The sequence below is a fragment of the Mizuhopecten yessoensis genome, unplaced genomic scaffold, assembly GCF_002113885.1.
Source record: "Mizuhopecten yessoensis strain PY_sf001 unplaced genomic scaffold, ASM211388v2 scaffold716127, whole genome shotgun sequence".
Classification (NCBI taxonomy): domain Eukaryota; kingdom Metazoa; phylum Mollusca; class Bivalvia; order Pectinida; family Pectinidae; genus Mizuhopecten; species Mizuhopecten yessoensis.
In genome coordinates, this window is record NW_018479961.1 from 116,282 (window position 1) to 142,423 (window position 26,142).

The 26,142-nt window shown below is 36.3% G+C and overlaps 1 protein-coding gene across 2 annotated transcripts in view; it reads right to left on the minus strand.

The window, feature by feature from the left end:
- Positions 1 to 26,142, minus strand: part of LOC110441776 — a 48,078-nt gene that overhangs the window by 16,425 nt on the left and 5,511 nt on the right. Inside the window, exons 1-2 of one of the 2 annotated variants that reach the window (XM_021485027.1) lie at positions 1,592 to 1,725; positions 511 to 628 (exon numbers count right to left, since the gene is read on the minus strand). In XM_021485027.1, the coding sequence (XP_021340702.1) occupies positions 511 to 614 (104 nt within the window). In that variant the 5' untranslated portion in view covers positions 615 to 628; positions 1,592 to 1,725. Of the gene's footprint in view, positions 1 to 510; positions 629 to 1,591; positions 1,726 to 26,142 lie in introns of those variants that run through there. The other variant, XM_021485026.1, reaches the window with a different exon arrangement.

Consider the following 26,142-nt stretch of genomic DNA (forward strand, 5'->3'; position numbering starts at 1 on the left):
TTTGTGGAAACATCACGTTAATACGGCTGTGTGAAGATCAGGGATTGGCGACGTGCCCACAACCATCTCTCCCACATCACAATACAATTGTTGAGCTCACTCGTTTCACAGTTTTCACGAGAAAATTTCATAGTTTGTAACACATTTTTCCGTGTACGTATTTAATTTGTGTGTGATTGGAATCCTATATATTTCAGCAGATGTCTGCCAAACAGCACTTCCTTGTTTTTGCATTTATAATTTGAACATTATCTAGCTCTTGACGAGACACGAGGATATTACAACTTAGACAATTCTACATTTTTCGATACTGATAATGGGAGATATAATGCTTATATGAGATCACTGAAAAAATGTGTAATGTAGCATCGATCAGTAAAATGCAACACTTCGGATTTTTTGGTTTCTATCTCACAATAATTATGATGGGACCAGTTGATTGCCAATCTGAGGTGTCATCTCAATATGTTATGGATTTGCTTAAAATTGATATCTAACAGAGACAGTTACCTTGCACCGGGCGTGATTTGTTTCTGTGGTTCTTCGGTAGATAAGACCAGGGAAGGCAACGTGTACATGCATGTTAAGCACACCCACACATAAGTGTTGGTCATTCTTCTTACAGGGGCTGCAATGAAAGAAAACAGATCTTATTAATATTAGACACATTGAAATGCTGGATGCCTTGACATGATTTTATATAGAGATTGCACTCAAAAGTCGGCGGCGAATCCGTGTTATGTAAAGGCATCAATAACATATCAACATTCACAATCATACAACCTCTAGCATCCACCCACACACATACATGCATACATTATACACATACATAAATGAAGGCACGTCTTCAAATGTTTTTATATGTTCATGGAACGCTTATGAAAGAAAATGGATGTACGTTCTTAACACCTCGAAGATATTAACCGAATGCAATACGTACATGGTTACACTCCTGTTTCCAGAGTTAAAAAGTGTCAATGCACACGTGACTGAAGTTGGTCTCTGTTAAACAGCCTAATTGTTACTTTTGATCATGCTGGATCAGTAAGGGAGGTTTAACGAAGAACAGACACACATTGAATCGAAATAGACATACATTTATCAACAAGTTTGTTTCATGCATAACTGTTTAGACAGAAGTTAAGGTCTATTAGAAATTCCTTGTTTTGCCCCTAGCATCACCGATGAGTCCTAGAGCGACGAAACAGCTGTATGATGCAGTGCAATTCCTTCTTCGCATTCTACAAAAAATACTTATTTCATAGGTGCGGTCACATAGGTATATGCCTTACGTATACCATACACTTTTGTCCAGAAACTGTAAAGGTAAATTTGGCTAATTATAATAAAGGGAAACGTACAAAACTACATTTCTAGTTACAATTGAATTACCTGAACGATAAAAGGTAATAATCTGCGTTTATAGTCATTCAGCACTATGGGAATTGACATGACTCTAACCAGTTTTAATTAATTTACTTATATCTTGTATGAAAATGTTAGTGATATGCGACGAATGGTCCATAAACCACGCGCAAAAACCTTGAGAGAATGACACGTTTGCACGATATTTAACAAAACCAAAACTTACATTTCAAAGACGTAGTGTATCCCCGGTTTGAACTATATAACAAACGTTTCTAATGTGATTCCGCTCTGGCAATACAAATGGGTTTGACACCGAATTGTTAAGCACAGCAAGACTTAAACAGTCAGCAGAGTCGTTTATTTCTTAAGTGCTAATTTGTTCGACAAGTTAAACAGCTAGGTGAATACGTCACGCAATATCGCGTCCCACGTGCCTGTTGAATCAACACGATAAGCTTTTAAATTACATTTACCATTCTTTCTGTTAAACCAGAATAATTGTATAAATAAATTAAAATGTTTTTTGCAGGGACACTTTACAGGTTTTACTGGTATAGAGATATAATGTGACGTGCTGTAAACCATGTAATGTACAAAAATAGCGAAAAGGAAAAGTATAAACACGGAATGGTATCCACGGTCTACGGTATCCACGGTCTATGGTATCCACGATCTATGGTATTCACGGTCTATAGTATCCACGGTCTATAGTATCCACGGTCTACGATATCCACGGTCTACGGTATCCACGGTCTATGGTATCCACGGTCTACGGTATCCACGGTCTACGGTATCTACGGCCCATGGTATCCACGGTCTACGGTATCCAAGGTATATGGTATCTACGGTATCCACGGTCTATGGTATCCACGATCTATAGTATCCACGGTCTACAGTATCCATGGTCTATGGTATCCACGGTCTATGGTTCATCTGACCAGACGTTTTAGCTGTCACTGCAGCATTAAACCTCAATTTCACAGATTACTAAAGTAAATTTAAGTTATCTCGTAAAAGTAAACATTATTCCATCTGATATCAAATAGTTCCGTTCCAAAATTTAATTTACGTATTGCAGTTTTATTCAGACTATCTTATGTTATATCTCGAGTTTGTATGACTACACGGTAGTTTAACTAATAAAAGTTGCAAATATTCCTATTTGCAGGATTTTTCAATGTTTCGAATTTTTTAGAGTGCGTCTCTTTCGATATAGAAAGTTGACATGACCAAATAAATTCTGATTAACATTATAGATAGGCATGAATCACACAAGTAATTCATGGAACTGTAAACAAATAAACGTGTGGGAGAAAGATATACATCAAACTGACTGATAGACATATTAATTCCTATCTGTAATTGCATTTCACAGCTGTATTTCATTACCATGTTCCCAGTCAGAATTTATTGTAATCTGTGCCGGCTATCCGAGCGTACGAGTGGTTTAGACATGGGTTTCACATTTATCTAAAACATTGCTGTTATGAAACAAACAATGTGATAATATCACTCTTTGTACAACAAGGTTTGAATACTTAGATAGGCGGATGCTAAATGTTTAGCAATGCTGCAAATACATCGGATTTCTACAGCCAATCGATTATTCAGAAAATTAACAGAAATAGACAAATTCCTGTACTATTAAGCTAACAATTGAAAACTATAATTCATGAAATTTATCTAATATTGAATTTGCGTAAGGATAAAAAAATTATGTGTATCGGTGCTAATAAATAACATTTTGTTCGCAGTAACTCGGTTTTAAATCGAATTCATTCTTGTGCTACTTTTAACCTCCAATACATAAAATATGATAAAGCAGAGTAGCGTTGTTCGATTTTGCTATTCGTAAACAATGCTATGGCTGTTTTACATTACGTAGGCTGTAGTACTTATCCTAAGGAGTATTCGTTTACTTCATTTTCCCGGAGGACTGTAAACAATGTTAAAATCAACGATGGCCTTTGTGTACCATGAATGTATTTACATAGGTCAGGTGCACCTTCTTAGACACTTGTACAAATAATTCATGGTGAACAGTTTAAAATTACGTACAGTTGCAAAAAAGACCACTTTTTGATCCTTTGGTATCGGTTCATTTCGTTCAGCAAAGATTTCTTCGTTCGATAACAAACAGATCCAAGCACCTAAGCGGTCTGCACAACGTTGAAGTGTGTAAATATTAAAGAAAACGTCCAATTTAACTGTTTGAAATATAAAATGAAACTACAACATCAACAGAACTGAATTTGATTGTCTTTTTCTTGACAGCCATTTAATTTGTCTATACGACGTAAAAGTGTGCGTAAACATTGCTAAAACCTTTAATCTAACGTTCTTGAAATGAATCTAAAATGAAAGTTTAACTATAACAGTGTCAAATTTAATAGTCTGATATCTCAGTCACTGTCTGGCTGCCACTGAGAAATGAGCCCTGGGGGTATATCTGTTCAATATTGACTGGGAAGTAGCTCATCCTGTTTTGCTTGGTATATTTACTCTTCTCTAAAATTTGGAACAGCAAATTGTCTCGTACCACCAGGGGTGTTGTATCATATTCAAACACAAATGAACACAATTCTACTTATAATAAGCCTAACATGTCACGTGTTAAAAACTCTTCAGAAAGGCAGCATTTCCTCAAGAGGTTATTATCACACTGTTAACACGCTAAGCTAAAACAGTACTTTCCTTCCTACAAACATTATATTATACTAGGAATATACTATATTGTTTGTCACAAAGCCAGTAGTTTATTACTGACCCTGCCAGATGAGAATTTCCATTTAGCTCACTGAGAAGATCGCTGGACTGTAGCGTTTCGTGTGATCGACCTCTGGAAGAGGAACTTTGACAAAGTGACCTCGGTTATATCGTTGCTAAAGATAGTTTAAAAACCTAGGTAATTTGAACACTTTGATTTATATACTGCATGCATTTTTATATACCATAGAACACTTTGTATACTATACGATACTGCATTATACTATATTAGTATGATATAATACTACAATAACCATGTGCCAGACTACATGTATATTGTAATATATTCATGTACATTAAAACTCGTCATTGATTAACTTTGCAGGTAAAAGTCCTATCAATTCCTCCATCATTCTGAATAAATTAATTTCAGTATGCAGACTTCCCACGTCACTCTGCAGATCGTTAATTACCCCGGTAGTATTTCCCGTCAGACTACGATAACTGTCACTGACCTGAAACAACACCGGAAACGGATGCTTGGATACATTTCTGGTTATTTATCAAAGAATGGGCAGACGGCGATAGATCACTTTATCGCTTTGAAAATTATGGCTGTAGTGTCCTGATTTCCTTTGATATTTCTGCCTGAGATTCATTAACCTTTATGATACATTAACGTATAGGCAGTGTCCCAATGTCAAGTTTTGAAAATGTCTATGTATAATTAATACATATAGTGTTTATTTGTTTATTTGTTTATTTGTTTTTAGGAGGTTTGCATCCTCGCAACAAATAACGTTATACGAACACGGTTTCCACAGATGACGGGACCACTCAAGTTCATGTGTGTATGTTGGTGTACTTGCCTCTTTGTGATAGCGCGGATCTGATTCCGGCTTTATAGTGCTATCTCACTGAAATACCATGCCGAAGGCACCCAGCACTGCTTCTATCCCCATCACATTATATTGACAACTGGTGAAACAGTTGTTGTCATTACCCTTAATAATGAGCGTTAAACAGGATGCCCCAGCCTGGGGACAGAACCCATTGCCTTCCTCATATCGGGGAACGTTCAAACGTGAGGTATTGCCAAGCAATGCGCTAGGAAATAATTTGTTTGTTTGTTATGGGTTCAACGTCATCGCAACAGCCAGGGTCATGTAAGGACGGTTACCTAGGGAGACACCGCCTTCAACAGAAAGTAGATAGAGAAGAAAGAAGACAGGAAAGATAGCAAACGATAATTAAAAGAAGTTAGAAGTAGAAATAAATATAAAGATCCCAAATATTGCAATGGATGCAGCAGATTTATTTTAATCGCTATGTGTCCCTAAGAAGAGGGCACAAACACAAATCCCCGATTCTGCAGGGGTTGCCACATTAGTCGCCACTTACATGTAGTCGCATGCAATGGGTAACAGCAGGTTACACCATCAAGCGACACGGAAGGATCACTCCTCCTTCATTTTGCAAACCGAAATCTACAATTGATTTGTTTTGACTACATGTTGCTTAACAGGAACAGACAAAATAAGACAGGATATGCTGTGTTACAAGTTTGTTCATACTTTACGCTTAATCTCAACTTTAAAGTCTATAACATTCAGACTTTACCAAATGTTCCTAATTCCACACCGTTTGAAGTAATATCTCTCATAATACGACAACGAAGGTATTCTGCACCTAGGTATGAGGTATGACAGTGTAAGAAATGGATAAGCAAGATGTTCTGATAAAAGAAAGTTTGAGGAAAGGATGCTAAAGATTTATTAAAAGATCTTTTGAGCTTTTCAAAATCTACATTCCGTAAACCCCATTGCCGGAGTATAATGTTTCACAATACGACTGCTGCCCTGATGAAATGGTTCTTAAAATCTTAATAAGAAGTCTGAATAAAGGTTTGGTAGAGCAACTAGAAGAACCAGTCATAACATGTTGTAAATAATATGGAATCAATCGCAAACGAGGCAGTTTCGTATGCTTAACATAAGCCGGTATTCGGAAACGTGTAATACAGAAGCATGATTAGTTAGTTTTTCGTCTATTGTTGCAAGCAGGAAATATAAGTGTCTGCAGACAATGGTTACGTTGTTACATGCTTTGTTTCTGCTGATTCAACTGCAAACTTCTTGAAATTGTTGTGTGAAGATTGCACATCAGGTAAAAGTTAAAGAATAGTGTTTTGATTTCAATCTTTTAATTTGCCAATTATCAGGCATAAGTTCCATTAATGTTTCGAAATCACATTCCAAGTGATATTAAGAGTCTTGATAATAAAGACAAATGTAAGTGCACCCCATTCCTTTAATGCATTGGTACAATATTTCATATTCATAACGAGCAGCAACATATGTACTTGTACCCCCAGTAATAAAAACGTGTACCATTGTGAATAAGTACGTACTACTAGTGGCATGAGTTGTCTTGTCTCGTTGCATTAAATAGAGGTAAAGGGAGGGAATAGTTTCCGTGGTTTTATTTTTCATGCAATCGAGTGAATTGAGGAACAAATGCACCTTTTTCATTTGTAATTAATAGTAAATATACTGATGAATCAGCGTGTTCAAGTCTCACAAATACGAGTTATTCATCATTGAATCACCTGATCAGACATAACAAGTGCAAAATATGGTCCAGTATATGCGTTATTACGGGCGATGCAGTTGTATATATTGGGGTTTGCATAAAATGCAACCCAATCTGTGACAGTGCTTACGCATTTTATTTATGCATACTTACCTGAAGTTTATTCCTTATTAATTTTCCAGTTATATCAGCTAAGGACATTTTATTTAAATGGAAAATTGGCAGACACGTAATCTACGTAATAATATCAGGTACTCCCTTGCCCACCTACTGACTCTTTTGTGTGTTCCGGTTCCTGCTGTCTGCATGAGTTTTAGTGTAATTTACACGTACGCGAATTTCACACATAAGTAGGCTAAGGAAGTGGATCGAGATCATTTTCATTATTAAACCAAGATATTATAATTTATGTATATCATATTAAAAAAAAGAGTTTATTTCTAACCTCATAGTTCGATAATATTATTGAGACCGATAGCATTAATGAATGTAAAACTGTTTGTCGGTAATATGTTGTTAACTCGTCGACCTAGTACAAAGAGGACACACTACCGTCAATTTGTGATTATAGGGTAGGTCAGAGTGGATATTTAAATATGCCATACATGTGATGCAGACACAAACATTGAACTCTTTTGTAAACATTGCGTTTTGAAATAGAAATAATCCGGTACAGAAACTAGTCACGAAATGGCATCGACGGCGGCGACAAGATAGAATGAGTTCTCACTGTAGAGTAAGGGAGGTGATTGCAAACAGATTTTCCAGCTAAAATAAAGAATAACAAAATTGTTGATGAACAACAAAGAAAGCATTGTTGTTTAATATCCCTCCGATACGGTAATTCAGTTAATTTCCCATTAATGCTAAATAATTGGTCATGCAATGATACCAGTCTGTGTTACCCCATTAGACCCACTCTCTGCCAAATGATATGACTGGATGCAAACTGCATATGATGTCATCGTCAGCAAAATCCGATTCCTTAAAACTTGCTATCGCTTGTACCTTTCATGGTTGCTCCTACAGCTGTTGAACTTGTGACATCACAGCCAAATGGTCCCAATCACGGAGGTCACGATTATGCTAACTAGTAGCAGAAGGTTAGGAGAAAATCGTACACTTTGCGCGTAAATAACTCGGCATAGGCAATCTCAGGAATGAATCAGCAGTGCACGAAGGACTAGTGGCATACATTATAATATGTACTTTATAACATGAAATGTTCGATGTATATAAACAATCGTGGTGGTCGTGGATGCTACGAAACCCCGACAAAAATACAACGAATTTAATTGATATACTTGAATACTCTTTGTTTATATGGGGGTATCCAAGAATGTCTGTACCACGAAACGACATAAATGGCTTCAGGCCACGAAAGATAATACCCACGAATATTTCAAATTATACAGTTTATATACCACCTGTCCTTCTTTCTATTTCGGGGGTTGAAGATAATTATCAGAAACGATTATTATCCCGCCATATATAAATGCTTTGCTGTTAGCTAAACTACATGTATATATTCACGTCTAGATGTGTTTACAGGTCGATAAAGCATTATGAAATTGGAAACAATCGATTTTCCTACTCTTCCATTCTGTAAGAATACAGTTATTAATGATATCCAAAAAATCTGTTATCAATATGCTTATTTGTTGTAGCAATTAAAACAAAACATAACGTCATACTCTCATTCCTCTCAATCAAATTTTCGCCACGGACTTGTTAGGGTTTTGATGGGACCACGTTTCATTAGTATAACGACGCGTCAAGTGTTTAGAAAGTGCTAATTACCCAAGCCAATTGACTTTTTTCAGTTTTAAAATGTTTGTTTTATCTGCTCATAGCCATTTGAACCAAATTAGTTTTAATGTCAACAGCGCTGGACATAACACACATTGAAAATGTTGCTTTACGTGAAATTACCTTATTGCCAGTTTAATCAACACCGTTACAAATTAACGCAGTTTTGTTTTTGTAGTTACATTGTTCATATACGGCCGAGCCCGAGACACCATTAGGTGATTGTATACTCAAATCACTGAATGTCTCGGGGGACTGGTGATGGGCAGTAGACATTCAATGGACAATATCAATACCTATGTCAATTCACGTCTATATTTCAATACCAGTTTTGTTTGTCAGTTGCAGTTCGCTAATGGGTTGTCTCACCACGTGTTATATTGACTGTTACGGGCATGGAGAGGCTGCAATAGGTCTCTGGTGTCAGATGATTATGTTGGTATATAGGGTTAAGGACAGTGCAGCACTCTCCTCTAATGTCTACGGTCGATCTATACTTATTCAGAACGCTTGGATGAACTTACAGCCAATGATTAAGCATACATGTCGTCTGGCCGACACCCCTTGGCATACACAAAAACCTCTGCTCAATACATTGAAAACATGTCGGACAGTATGTTAACCCTGGCTCGTCCGTCCATTCCAATTACAGCGATAACTTGAGACAGCTAATATAGTCCTCAGCATAGCCTAAAACATCGCAATTGATAAGAAAAGCACCTCAGTATATTTAGTCTGGTGACCAATGTCGGTGATACGGCTGGTATCTCCATTGTCCATTCCTTAGACAGTTGATTAACAGAGTCAATAGAGGGCAGACATGCTTCCCCAATTTAAACATTTTAATCTCAACCATTTTAATTGGAAAATGAATGATATATTAGTGTTGATTGGATGACACATATATAATGCAGCATTTTTGGTCGTTGCTTTAGTGTGCCCCCATTTCTTACTGTGGGATGTTCGCATATTAGTCATAAACTCAGTCCATATGCGATATATCACTACATATGTATTTCAGTCCTTGATATGTGATAGGAACACGTGTAACAGCTGTACGCTGCTTGGACTGGCGCATTTGCAGCTGTATTTAACTTGCATATTCACAAAATGAACTTTTGTTCGGAGGGACCAATAATCGACAATGAAACGTCCATTTTATCAGCATCGCTTTTTAATTATTGATTATATAATTGCCGACTATAATTATCCTTAAAAAATCTCGATATTGGGGTTTTGCAGAGTTTAGTCAAAGCTGACGTATAGTAAGTACACAGAATGATGACAGTCCAATAACTAATAGAAAGGCCCAATAACGATGCATCATCAGTGTTCCACGGCTATATCATGCTTTGTAGGGATGTGACCTGGGTAACTAAGTGTACTTCCGATTAGCTTGCAGCTCATGTTATATAACGTCAAGACTTGTATACAGTTGATTGTTTGCTCTGTAAATATTGTCAGGGTATTGGACATCCTGCCAACATAAACGTCCATTATTTATGTAGATATTTAAATGTTAGTAAACCAAGATTATTTCCAATGAATTTTATCTACGAAAGTATAGTCTAGTCCGTTGTCAAGATAATATGACCGGTTGATGTGTAATGACACCTGTTGATGTGTAATGACACCTGTTGATGTGTAATGACACCAGTTGATGTGTTATGACACCTGTTCTGAGATTCGCGTTTAAAGTGGCCATGTCCTCTGTTGTAAACGGCTTTATATGGCCGGTTTTTTTTTAAGAATTCAAAACCCTAAACAAACTAGTACAGTAAACATTTCTATGATACGTTATCATTGTACTTCATCAGATATGACCTCACTGTAGACTTGGCCAGATACTTACTATGTACATGTATAATGTTGTGGTGTTTTTTTTATCGTCAATCAATTTTTAACAGAAAATGGCCATATCAAGTTACATGTAAACATTTCCGTGGTTCTTTAAATGGATGCAGGACATGTTTTTTTTATCATATTATAAATATTACAGTTTCCATGGTTTATCAAAGTCATGCTAGTCATGCATATTCTTTGATTGGATTGATTGTGTTCAAAGAAAACGATACACTATCATAAATATCTGACCAACTGCACTTACGTGCATATATATACACATACGCATCTAATGATAATAAAAACAGCAAAAACAAAAAGACAAACTGTATGTAGGTACCAATATCTGACATTTGTATCTAAGAACACCTCCCAACACATAGTGAAACTTCACTATAACATGCATCCTCTGACTTGGCGTCCGACCTTTCCCTAGTATCGATATGGTGTGTTGGGACTTCAAGTTGACGTGATGTGCGTATTCATGTCCGGCTGTTGCTTCCTAGTTGTCTCGGTGTTCAATCTTGATGCACATACGACTGCCTGGTTAGACCTCCTGGTTTGTGGTTGTACGTTAACAAGGCACGGGGCACTTATGGATCATGGTTAAACATTCATTCGGAATTGTGCGCAATAGTCTCGGATATATAGTCAGTTTAAGATTATGGAGATTCTATTAATGGTAATAAAATTGTCCTTTCCATCGGCCGCCAATTTGCTGTCAAATTTGCTTCCTGCATTCATGTGCAACATAACTTAATTAAATTTGGCAGTCATACGGCTATATATTTGTTTACAGAAAATGCTGTAACAAATAAGAACATGGGAACACTATCCTATATAATTCGTAATCTGTTCTACATGGATGGAGAGAAGTTTTAGTTTATATAAAATGATAAATCCATCATAAAGAAGATTATATAAATGCATCATAAACACTGAATGCAAATACTAATGAAATCAAATCGATATCAATAGCACTTTTTATCATACAAATGATGTCGTACTTAACATTAAATTAATTATTTGAATCCATGTACACGCAAATTACATGTATGAACTTGAAAACTATGTACTGGATCCATTATGTCTAATCATAAAACAAAAGATTGCTGACAAACTTCTTATGCCATTGATTCCATGGATGCACATTCAAATTTCTTTGGCGGTTACGTCAACAATGGCGGCTTCGGTCTGACCGCGTCAATCCATGAGCAGTGTGGCAATCAATGCTCGTGCATGACGACCATTGTAAATTAAAAGAAAAGTTCGAAGGGCTTCTCAAATTGCTTAATTTAAAATTTAAAAGCCATGAAAGGAACAAATAGTGTTGTTCACTGCGTATTTCATAAACTTACTCGTATATCGATGTAGATTCACTAGAACTACATTGTCCAAGCAACCACGGGGTGTGTATTAGCCGTGTGGTTAACCGTATAACATGACATTGGGGTGTGTATCAGTCGTGTGGTAAACCATTTAACCGTATGACCCTTGCTGTTGCAAGAACGTTCAACCAGAAACAAACAAATCTTAACTTTCTTATTATTATTTTTCTTTTCCTCACCCTCATTTGACAATGCTACTTAGAACGCAAGCCCAGAACAGAGGTTATGAATTATTTTACCTGACCGAGATAAACCAATTGTCAAAACAGCGGTTCTAATGTTGGAACCTCCTGCCTAATTGGGAATTTGCTTTTGTGCCCTCTGCTTGGAGAAACAAAAGCAACCAAATTACATATTTATTTCCTATCGCCTTGCTTGGCAATACCTCACTTTCGATTTTAATGATGAGCGTTCGCCCAGGTGAGGAGGGCAATGGGTTTTGTTCCCAGGCCAGCACATACCAAAGTCCTTAAAAATTGGAAGTTGTAATTCCCTGCTTTACGTTCAGCCTTTTATGGTAATGGCAACTACTGGTTCAATATAATGTGACCGGGCAGAATACTGTGCTGGGTGCCTTCGGCATGGTATGTCGGTGAGATAGCACTATGAGGCAGGTACACCAACATACCCTGTCTCCGGCACACATACACGCTTACACAACAGACATGGAGACACGCACTTAAATGACCTTATCTGTCAGGACGTTAAAGAAAATAAAACAAAACCAATCAATGTTCTCTGCTTGATGTAAAGTTTTGAATCGGTGCTGGTAAGGACAGGATATACCGTTGTCAGAGTAATGTGATTGGGTAATATTTCTGGCGCTGCAATGATACTGATTTCCCACTGTTAAATAGTTTCATGTAGCTCCATCACATGAGTCCTTGTATTGCCGTAGCTGTGGTGAGGAGACAACAAAGCAGATGCTCCTTAGCTAGAAGACAGGCATGAGAGAAAATCAAATAAAATGGTCCCTTAGCTGAAGACAGATGGTAGCATAGATTCTGCAAGACACACATAAATGTGATTCTTCTTACCATAGCATGAAATGAGATACTGTTATTTCACCAAACCAAAAGGGGAGAGAAAACGCGCGACGGGCAGACGGTAAATCGGCGTCTGTGTGTTCTCCCGAAATTTTATTACGTTTGAAGGGGGGCATTGGGTTATGTGTAATGATACAGCGGGATCCCAGTGGTTTCAGATGGCGTGCGCGAGACGTATTCGTTAAAATCATTGTCAAGTGTTAAACAATTTGATGTACTTTAAGCTTTTATTTGATAATCTTTAAATCAAGAAATTAGTAGCATCAAATAACCATATCCATTGTAGATCCATACTGGCCAACTAACAGTTTAGCGAAAAGCTCTTTTGGCTGATGCAATGAATAAGTATATATTCATCTCACTTTTACAAAGGATACACACTTCTTCTTTGAAACATATTGTAATCCTGAGGCCAATCACTTTTTTTTTTTTTTATCAAATCCTTATTTCTATTTTTATGTGTACAAGAATATAATCATCTCACTAATATTAGTGTAGATGGTGCTTGCCATGACGTTGAGCAGTTGAAATTATATGTCAATACAGGCGATACCCGAGGCCATACAAACTTCTAGCGAGACAAGTAGGCTCCTCACGACCGTGGTGAAAATCTCAAGATCCCAGTTTGAAAAAGATAGAGAATAATTTGATAATAAACAGGAATATATGTTTCTTCGTTAAGACTACATGTTGCGTGCAGTCTGTTTGTTAAGCTGTCGATCCCTTCACATCATTCTCCCGACTCAAAACGGATGTCTTTATTCTTCTAGAGCGACTGACATCCTCCAAAGGCAGGAATGTACCCACTTCTGGTTTATAACATGATCAAGTGCGACATACATCCCGTGCTTCATAGCAAACCATGTTTGGTTGCGAAACTATCGAACAGCGAGTGACAACAAAAGGTTGGCCACTAATTACATCAGTGCGAATTAGCAAAATAATGCCATTGTCCAGATACTTCGAGATCAAATATGTACACGTATATGTATCTGTACATCCTATCACAGATAAAAAAAAAAAAAAAAAAAAAAAAAAAAAAAAAAGTCTTATATCTCAATATCAGTAATCATTATACAGCCCTGCTGGTGGGAAATCGAGAAAAGGATACACTGCTGTTACCCAATGCATGTATCGCAAAAGGCGACTAATGAGGGAACCCCCTGTAGAAGTTGCCTTTGTGCCTTGCGAAACAAAAGCGTCCAAAATAAATATGCTGAAACCCATTCAAATATTAGGGATCTTCAAATTACTCTAAATTTCTAGCTACCTTTGATTGCTTAGCGCCTTGCTAGGCAACACCTTACTTTTGGCTTTAATGGTGAGTGTTCACCCAGGTGAGGAAGGCAGTGGGTTCTGTTCCCAGACCGGGACATAATAAAGGTCATCACGTGCATATCTAAATTCATAAAGTATGTATATATATATATTTATATCGTTGTACATCTCTGCTTTCTTAATTTTGATCTGGATTAGCGACGGAAGTAAATCTCACACACATCAAAGACATATGATTTGATGATAATACTTCAAATACATACACTCGTACAATGTCTGAGTTATACCTCGTCTAAAACTGTTTACAGTTCTATGCCTGTTCTAAGTATGGAATACCCGACAAGAAAGTATATGACGTAGATGCATATTGTTAATAATTCATATAATCCAACGCTTTTATGTTCTGCAGACTTAACACCTAACTTAGATATCAAACAACCCGTTGGTACTTCAGCGTGTGATTGTGCAGATGTCCTGGGTATAATTGTAAAAAATAACACTATGCATGCTAATGGGAAAACAATCAATCACCTCTTGATATTTAATATCAAAGCCCATAAATGCTTGATTCACTGGTGATAAGTCTGAATAATCTCCGTAATTTCCATTTTGTTCCGGCCCAGACGACGTGTACGAGAGGAGTTGACCACAATGTCGGACACATAAATACTTTCGTATGTCGTGTAGGTCCATGTGATTCAATCATATCTCGTGATAGGCGGATACTACGCCCATATCGATCCACTGCCGAGTTTCTTGTTTCCATAACTAGTAAATGATGATAAATCCTTTTAACATCATGTTCCACGTTTTCAGGCAATCTCAATATGACGTCATAGTTACGTCACAAACACATTTCTATTCGGTAATAATTGAAATATTCTATTTTATATTATTTTGCTTTCTCTTATACACTTGAATATGCAAATGGGTAAAATTTGATCCGAAACAGATCCCTGGTTATGCGGTAACTGAGAGTAACTCTGTTGAAGTCAGGCTTAAATATGACTCAAATATCACAGCAATTCTACCGGAATCTGTCTGAGTAGATTAATGTTTGTGTGTATTGAAACAGCAAAAGATCAATGTCCATTGACACTCGGCTAATACGAAATCCTCTCTTGAAATGAAAATGTCTTTTTGGATATAGACGACACAATAAGTTATGGTGAAAAACGTTCCATCAAAGAATAGAAATTTGAAAGCGCAAATATTATTAACAGTAAAAGAAGAAAACTCCAAGGACGATGCTACCGAACAGACAACTGACATTTTGTACGAGTGAAGAACAGATACAGAACACAATAGGGTATCACAAAAGTGTAGATTACCAGGAGGACTTCCTTGTAGTCTTCGTGACATAACAGTGTGGATATGCACTATCTGTACTCGTTATTAACACTACCAGAACGACTGGCTTGACAAGTTAACGGGAAACAATATAGACATGTTATACAGCTTTAACCTACCCTATTAGTCTCGGTAGAGTTGACTGAAGATTGTGCCAAAACACACTCAGTTATATGTACGTGATGAGGTATTTCGCATAGAAATAAACTACATAGACTAGTGATATATAGATTTTATTCTGACAAAATAAAGATTGTAAAATCCTTTGAAGGACTGCTAAAATAAAAACATATTTAAAGTTGCAACGTTTAGATTTCGATTTGTCTTTAAAACTGTATGTCTGCACTTGGTTTTGCCAGTGTTCAACTAATTTATATTCAATTGTTTAAATTTGATTGTTCCATAAATCAGCAGTTCTCTGTGTAAACGAAAAAAATCCATAATTTAATCTTGAATGCGATTTGTAAATTTTAAATTTGTGTCCACGTGTTGATAAACTTTACCTATTATTAATTATGTCGGAAACTTTAGTCATATTTCACGGACAATATTTTGTAGACCTCCATCAGGTCGCCAGGGGAACCTAATACATAAGGTTACCTGACAAATTAGTGTCGGTTTTATTAACCAAAAAATAAGATAATGTGCCTTAAAAGATTAAGTAGTGACACAGATTTGTGATAAATAAGTGTATCTGACAAATTGGTCATGGTACGATTGATATGTAATAGCTTGTGTGGCTGACAATACACTCGGTCACATCATAGTGACAAGTTATGGTGCCTAATATGGCTTGGTAATAGACATGTGGACATTAGGTGTATCTGACATTTTTCGTCGGCATCATTAGGTGATTAGATATTTATTCCTGACAAAGAGAAGTAGTAATATAAAAATGTAATGAAGTATCACACATTTTTTTTAAACATTTAAAGACACTGACGATATAATCTTTAGATCCCGCGACCTTTCAATTTTTTGAAAATATTAAATTATTTTGCTCTTGAATACCATACATAGTTCACTTGTACGGGAAACTATACTGATATTTTAATCCTGTTTCGTATTCGTGAAAATATCGTTATACTGACATCCTCTTGGAACATATATGGTATTCAATGTGAAACCATTGGACATCCTCTAATTCTTCTTATTCGCGGTTGATGCCGACCAACACAGGGGCGTCGTTCAGTTTTCTCAAACGTCACGGTTATGGCGTCACGATAATAACGACGTCACGACTATCAGTTAAGATATTATTAGTTATATAGTCAGTTAATGACCCTCTACAGAACCATAGAGGGTCAGTAAGATCTATAGGGGGCGAGGGCGGAGCCCGAGCCTCCAATACATCTTACTGACCCTCTATAGTTCTGTAGAGGGTCAGTAACTGACTATATAACGAATTTATCGCATCGAGGACCCTTTTTGCTTAAAATGAAAATGATGTAATGCATAACAAAACAATATGAACATTTAACAAATTTAATCAACTTTGATAAATGAAAATAAAATAAATTATATAACAAAAACATAACATGTAACAATTTGTTTGTCCTTGGAACAAGATATCACACAGATCGTTAACGTTTTCTCATTTGTTAATTGTGAGAATATTCAGGTACCCGTATCTATTGTTTGAGTTTTGAAGCGGTGAGCAATGGGCGGCCATATTGCCTTATAATGGAATCCTACTGACCCTCTATAGAAAATTAGAGGGTCACCACGTGACACCTCTAAACCAATGTTTTTTGGACATTTTTGTCCGAAGTGCGATTAATGGTTTTATGACTCATAACAATATATTTAATTTTCAAACAACTTGTGATGTATTTTCACTTTACCTAAACTCTAGGGACGCATTCAGTAATAATGTTACATTGTTAGAATTTCTTCACAAATGTATTGCCTTAACGGCCGTGCGTTAGTTATTTAATTCTGTATTTCTCATACAAGTGTCACGTATAGATTTCCGAAGCCGTACATTTTTGTAAAAGTAGGGCTGAACAAACACAGTGCATAGTAACCCTATACCGGACATGTCCCCCAACCGCCCGGGCGCGGGATCGAACGATACCTTAATTCGATAAACTAAACATTGGATATCTTAAATGCAGGTTCATGATGCAGATCTAATATTCTTGTCAGTATTGCTAACATGAATTTAATCAAACTAATACTAGGATGAATTTACAATTTAGCAGTTATTGCAGCGTAATGTCATTGTGATTTTCATTCGCTATACCAACAAAAAATATTTATATCCTGGTAGAAAACAGAGGCTGTTGATTGTACCTAGGATGTTAAACTTTACACCATAGATGTATGTTTTTTAACATCATTTGTATCACAAGGACGTAAACCCTAAAACAAAGCCAACACGGACGGAAGTCATGTGTACATATACGCCACTCGTCCGGCTACATGGCGATGACATAAGCTGAATTGCAGTGTAATATACAAATCAACAGCTGTATCTATATAGGTCTATATGTGCTTTTAAGGCGATTTGTTCTATATAAGTATAACAAAAGTCGAACGGAACATCAAAGTTGAAACGGAGTCATCACAACTGTAGATAAGATCAATAACATTGTAGAAATATGCCTGTGCTTTGCGACTTTGTATGTCTTAATTGTTCCCTTCAAGAGCACCTGCCTTACCTTCATTTTTATTATTTCAATGAAAAACAGTCACTGTTTCCTGTGTTTATATTTTAGTTTTAACATTTACAGTGTTTCTCAAAATAGTAGGCTCTATTTGAAGGAGGTATTTGTATCACATCTAGAATTGAACTCGTTATTTAAATAAAGATATATATAGATACATTGTTAAATTTATACAATTATATCGTACAATACAAGTTATGCAACAGCTACGGTCACACCACGACTGCGTCCAGATTACCACCACCCATTCAAATCTGAACGTTGAGCAGACAGCGGCAAGTACCAATTTTAAGGACTTTTGTTAGTCTTTGTTACGGGACAGAATGACTAACCTTTCTTGCTTGGTCCAACGCTCAAAACCAAGGTCAAAAGTGTAAGGTATCGCCAAGAATTGCGTTTGAAAAGGAAAGAAAATAAAAGAATTATAAGTGTTGCTATCAAATTCTGCAGAGATCCACATTAATCGCCTCTTTCGATCATGTAATGGGTACCAGCAGGGATATTCTTTCTCTCATCAATATTTTACTTACATGGGTTGATGTAGATATTATGCAGAAGTGATATAATGACAAATAAACCTGACCCTGCTCGTTTTCAGTTTCTAAACAACAAGATCGCAATAATAAGCGTATTTAAATCGAACATGTAAAGGCAAATAAATGGACAATAATAAGCCAGTTCACAATGGAAGTCCTGTCTAATCAGGTCCAAAATCTCTTTGACTGTATGTATTTTAATAACATATTACAATATCAAACCGCACAAGTCAACACAAACCCTACAGTGTGATTCGAGCCGTATATATATTTGTTTTAAAAAGATTTAGTATGTACTGATTTCGTTTGCTACACTAAAACTCCTAAACACACAGAATCATTACTACCTTCTACACACATGTTCGTTAATTACCTACGGAATGCCGTGTAACTTTATGGTAAATATACTAATGCCCAATCTATAGTTACTTAAATCTTATTAATGGAAGAGTGTCCGTGACAATAAAACTGGATCAAATCATTTAACTGTGGAAGATTACCCGTTAGCCTTGCTAATGACGTCGACGACCTCATCAAGACCGAAAAGAGGTGCAATTTCCATCACGTATCATCACCGAGAAAAGGAACCAAAGACGGAACCGTTCTATCGATCACTTGGACCTACTAAAGTACAGTCGGCGAGAAGTTCGACAATAGACTTTTACATGTAAGAAAAAAAAACAAAAGGAGTGCTACAATCCCAACTATCGAACAAAAGACAATGCATAATATGTGAATAGTTCTGATAAACAAAATATAATGTATTTATCTGGGACATACCAGAGTCCTTTAATATGGTAGTTGTTATTTTCTGCTCAACGTTCAACATTGAGGGGTAATGACAACAACCTTTTCAACCTTTGTCATTATAATGGTGCTGAGCGGAATGCAATGCAGGGTGCCTTCGCCACGGTAACATAGCACTATAAAGGCGGCATCATATCCGCGCTGTCACAAGGAGGCAAATACACCAGCATACCCTGCCTCCAGCACACATACATTACACGCAAGGAGGCACATACACCAACATACCCTGCCTCCAGCACACATACATTACACGCAAGGAGGCACATACACCAACATACCCTGCCTCCAGCACACATACATTACACGCAAGGAGGCACATACACCAACATACCCTGCCTCCAACATACATACATTACACACAAGGAGGCAAATCCACCAGCATACCCTGCCTCCAGCACACATACATTACACACAAGAAGACAAATACACCAGCATACCCTGCCTCCAGAACACATACATTACACACAAGGAGGCACATACACCAACATACCCTGCCTCCAACATACATACATTACACACAAGGAGGCAAATACACCAGCATACCCTGCCTCCAGCACACATACATTACACACAAGGAGGCAAATACACCAACATACATACACTCATACACAACACGCATAATTGACCATTTACAACAAACAAGACAGTACACAGTTGGGAAGTAATACTAAAACAGGAATGTTGCCTTAAGAAGCCGAATAAAGTTTTGTAATAAATGCCCATAGGGTCAAATTCTTTCACGAGTTGATGCAAAGTTATGATCATGAATCGTTACCTAAATAATCAAAATTAATATTGTACCACGTACAGACAGGCCCCAAAAAAACTAGGTCGGCAAAAAAGTTCTCTGTTTATTGGACCAACTAAAATGAAGAGTTGACAAATAATAATTCTTAGGCGATTAGTAAACACCAGTGCTACATGTACCTACATGTAAGTATGGGACCAAAAAAGTATAATGTTAGAAAAGAAGTACATGTATGAAAATGAAAACTTATGCTGTTCTACGCTACCAATCAGTTAAACAAACAGCACAAGAAACAAGACGTAGGAATATAAACGAAATGTAGCGGGTAGTGAAATTGTAAAACCAATCCTGTCGGCTATGAACACAATCAGATACAGAACACACGTTGACTAATCATGACAGATGTGTATGTTTGCAGTTTTAAGTCTTTTAACAACTAAGGTCATATAACAATAATGGGAATATCAAGTTAGATAATCCAATAAGTTTTGTATATTACTGTATGTAAGCATTGACATGGTATTTTTCATTATTTTTTGTTTTTGTTATTTACTATATCCATACAGAGCCAATTATATGTTAAGAACCCTTTTGTTATAGCATTGCGCAGTGATTCCCATTAATGCTGCAGAAGCGTAATAGCATACCTAATATTATGAACGCAGCGGATTGGATAGTCTCCTTTATTTATAACCAAGAGATTTTTAAAATGAAAATAAAAATAAAGTTTCGAACATAACGCTTTCCTTAATGAAATAAACAAGCCAATCCAGGTATAAAAATGACTCCAAATTAAAGTTTTCTTCGTCGAAAACATATAAATACCAGTTTCCAAATACATGGATAATGTTTTAGTGTATTTATTATGAACTTAAATATTAGTACTTAACTGTGTATAGTATTAAAGACAAAATTATCAGAACAAAAACGGATTTAACCATTGGAGGGCAAATGTTCGACTGGTAGAACGTTTTACAGTTTCGAAATTGTTCCATACTGGTTTGGGGGAAAGTTTGTTGTTCCCCGATGCGTGCTATCATCAGAGATTATTTATGTGGGAACTTTGCAATTACGAGTAGAGAACATTGAAGAAAAAGAAATGGATAGGTTTTTGCCTCATTTCAAAACGAATCACTATTTTAACACACATCAGATCAATGCTATTCAATTCCACGGAATATAATTTGTATACATACATTGTTTTAGATAAATCGTTGTTTTGGCAGATGTCCCATGGGAGTCAAACACAACATATTTTGTTGAGCAAGTTGATGGTTCTTTGCATGTGATGGTCCCTTGTGGATTGGCGATTTGTCGCGTTTTGCCCGGAGTAGATAATTATATTAAAGTCGGTAAAAACGGGACATTGTTATGAGACAGACACAGTGGTTATTCCAAAATTGAATTATTTCCAAATAAACAAATTTCATATCAGAAATTTGGCGCCGTCTTATTCAAATAATGATTTATGATTAACGGCATTCCCAAAGGTGTTGTTCATGTCTGATTTTCTGATGCAAAAGCATGATGTATGGGAGGGGACATACCAATAGTACAAAGAGGTACCAAACGTTACCACGTTGATCAAACTAACCACGTAAAATACACCACCGTCCTTTCTGTATATCGATAACTATGTGTCAAAACTGAAAACTAACGTTTTAATAGGGCTACTGTTAAGTGTTGACCACTGAAAAACTAGAGCATCTTATGAACAATGGGAAAATTTACAAAGAGAATCAGACCATAAACTCTGAAAGGGTAAGCGTCCTCTTCTTCATCGGAGACACCCGACATGAAAACCTATGTCAAATAAAAGTATTGACAGGGCCTCTAATCAAGAACCACGATAGCAACAGAAGTTTCGCAATCCCAATACAAACGCATCGGGTCCGTATCCTAATCGTTCACTGGTATTACGAAATATTGTTCAGTAAAAGAATGATTCGCTTATGTTTTGTCTTTCAAAAAGATGGTAATGTTTTAGGCACTGTATATTAAAAATTGAATTATCAAGCAAGACTATTTCTTTGCTGACAACAGGAAATATAAGAGTGTTTATAGAAAAAGATCGCGTCACTAGATGATCTCTGCCGACACCGATACATAATACCATGCAGATCGTTGAATGTCGTTTGCAAGTTGGTTAAAAAAAATAAAGACTTGTGTATTGTTTTCATTTCGATTTTAAGCAACGAATTTGTCTTTGAATGGTAGCCCTGACAAATTTTAACCAAAACTGAAACTGAATTCAATTGAACATGTCTTTGTTTACCCATAGTCTGGCGTAATGATCCACAGAGTCGATCATTATTTTGACATTAACATACCAATTGTTAGTAGAAATCTCGATACTTTGGACACTTCATGAAAAGCACTCGAAGGTTAACACAATGAATGCAATTTAGATTGCAAGATACTGTGTCAAGTTTAACCATAGTTGATTAACAGTTTAGAAAAAGTGGATACTGGAGGAGACGTTATTCTAAAGTAAAAAATGTGAAGCTTGTGTAGCACTTACTTCAGTTGAAAAGCTTGAAATCAATTGATTAAGAATTACTGTATGCAATGATTGGGGTACTTTTGTATCTGAAATAGGGTGGTATTTCACTTCGACGGATTTATGAGATAGGATGGTATCACTGATGTTAATGGCATCTTTAATAGGGAAAAACAAATCTGAACACTTCGATATCAAGTATAACACTAGTTCACACATTGCAATAGTTCTACTGTAGACCTAAGCCGCATGCCCAATACGAACACTATGTATGGAAACGCGTACAAATCTGACATAGCTAGGCGTCTTATTTCGGTAAATCCACAATACGTAACAATGTACCGAATCGATTTGATCTTCAATTTAATTATATTTTGAAATAAAGCCTAGATAAATATCCTTCGTTGAAGATTATGAATATTTGGCATTTATTTCTCGAAGGGGAGTAAAGTTTATGTGCAACGCGGGAATCTTATCTATGAATAAACAATGTTGAGTGTCCGATGTTGTCGTACCCCGAGCCGATCAGCGAGCGGTGTATAGTGATGGTGTTATTAAACTATTGAATTATCAATAATTGCCTTTAACAAGGATAGAGGGCTGGACGTGGAGTGCCCTATCAGCAGAGGTAGATTACTGGCGTTAGACAGTCATATAACCCAGTATCCCGTATGTGTATGTGCTGATCGTATAATAAAATAAAATGTATTGGAAGGCAGAATAGTATGGTATGGTAAGCATTACACTTAATGGTCTGAGTATACCCTTGTTTCACATGTGCATTGTGAATTCACCATACACTGACACCAACACTGGACACATTAACTTAAGCACTGTGGCATTGTAATGGATTGGCTAGTATGTATGTGAATAATGGTTGATTGGCAAGAATGAATATGATTCGAAGCTTCAGTTTCTGATTTTCCATTTAACAAATAGACAAAATTGATTAAGGTAAATGAAATTTCGTGTCTAGCTCAATATAATTTAGGTTTCTGACTGGACATACAGATGAGAAATTCTGATAATACGCTATTAGAACAGTGTAAAAGTGTAGTTCTTGACAAGAAGCAATTACGCCTTTTGCCTGTATCGATCACCCGTTATGTTATACTGTCGGCAAATGCATCTTTCATCTATGACCATCAAAGAACAATTTTTTAAAACGAAGATGACAAGAAACATGCTAGCACTTCTGAAGTTTGAACACATTTGCAGCCTGTTACATTAACAAGACTGCCGTGTCCAGGTTATGACATTTCAGTGAACTGTCACTTTAAAGTAGCACTTAAGTGGCCCCCTCATCCATGGACACCGTCTTCAAAAGACTTTTGACTGTTAAGAGGACGGAAAATTCCAAACAAATCAAACACAAAACCAAAAACGTTAAAAGTGGGTCGGGTTCATTTATTTGAACAAACCTGACAGCCCTTCATCCCATCACATAATTTGCTTAATATCTCTATCATAATCCAAGTCATATTGGTTAAAGAATTGAAAGAACTTACAACAATTGTATAATGACTTCATTATGTATTGACTTAACATCATTCAACCCATATGACCTCAAAAACTAGTCGAAGGGTTATAGCTTTCACATAATTCTTGTATATGTCAAGTATCATGACATTAGGTTAATTGGTTATTCAAAAGCATTTTTCAAACGTTATTTCAGATATTGACCCTTGTTTAAATTTTAAATGAGTCTGTCGCCCATTTAAACAAACGCGCTTTATTGCAACATTTTATGAATAAAATACTATGGCCTATATTTCTTTCATTACATTAACTCACCTGCCCTGCCCCTTGGAAAGGTGATTTTAAGCGTATTTACAAAAAGTGCTTTTAAATTATTCAGATTTGTTTATTGATATCACTGCATCTCAAGATAGATGCTCAGCAGAGCATTAGAGTTCATATCTTACTCTTACTTTTAAATATCACTAAATACCACATTGACACAAAGATAATATTATCACACTCATATCTTCAATAAGATTCATCAGTTTGGAAATGTGTTATATCAAAGTTTTACTTCCTACACAAACAATGTATTAAACGTGTCGCAACGTTTCAAGACCGTTTATACATCGTCGATTGAGACAATGCCAAGATAGTTGAAAGGGAACAACACACAAAAACGAGACAAATCAAAGAAGCAATCAAAATCAGGAAAACTTAGAACACTCGGGTAGAGTGACATAAAAAATACCATTTCGTCACATCGTTGTACAGGTAAATAATACAAATCGCTCACTCAGTCATAGCTTGACGAAGGGGCCAGTCAGTCTTGAAACGTTGCGACACGTTTAATACGTACGTTGTTTGTGTAGAAAGTTAAGTAAAACTTTGATATATTGTCTCACTCAGTTGTGTTAACAAAGCGGTATACGAGCGTCATCAGATCCGCCCTATCGGTACACCAACATGCCCTGCATTCAGTACACATATACACAAGCACGCATACATAACACATATGGAGGCCTTAACTGACCTTAGCTGTTGATAACATGGCATTTCACATGAAAATCAAAACCTTCGAGACAAATTTCATAAAAGCTTATATGAAATGAAAACAAATTTACGATACTTTTTATCACATAACTCAGAAAACTTAAATTATATGACGTCACGCCAAAAGAAAAACGCTCCAGGGTATATTACACTAGTGACATATGTAAAATATTACACGGGCGAATTCACTGGATAACAGGCCGATTATGTGATAAAGTAAAATATTATCGAAAATAACACTTCTCATAGACATTCGGAGGAAATCTGGCCCTTGAAAGCTATATTTTCAAGCAAAACGCAATCGTCCAACTCTTGTCGCAGTAACTTTAATCCCCCACTCCAACAATAGCTCTCGGGTCACGCATTTATCATTAATTTTAACATATCTTTACTGTTTAACAAATATTCATAATGGGATAGATACCTGTTTATTTCATTTACATATAGTTAATAAGTGTTTCAGTTTAATCAATACTTAAAATGACTTACTCTGTTAATTTTGCTTGAGTGTATATAAATTAAGTTCCTTGTATTTTCTAATAGATTTGAATCAAATACAGCAGAAATAAGCACACAGGTATATGTTGAGGCACTAGATTAGGTAGATTTGGTTTCTTGTGACATAATAATATAGCAAAATCGTGCTGAAACAATTCCTTTTGTCACTTAGAACAAAATTACTAATTAAACCAAATTGGTACTTACAATAAAAAGACATATCACGTTACGAAGTCTGGTATCAGATCCGTTCAAGAGTCTCACCTGACTTTATTGTATGGAACAAAATAGCAAACCTGTTGTGATCAATCACAAGATCATACCGACGTGACTGTAATGAGTTTCACCAACAATGTATACTTTAAACTCGAACGAGGCTGATTGGTTCTACACACCTAACACCCTCAGTCAATAACGGGTGTAATAATAACATAATTTGATTTGCATGTGTTCTCTTGAAATATCAAGAGAGCCTATAGCCAACGGTGAAC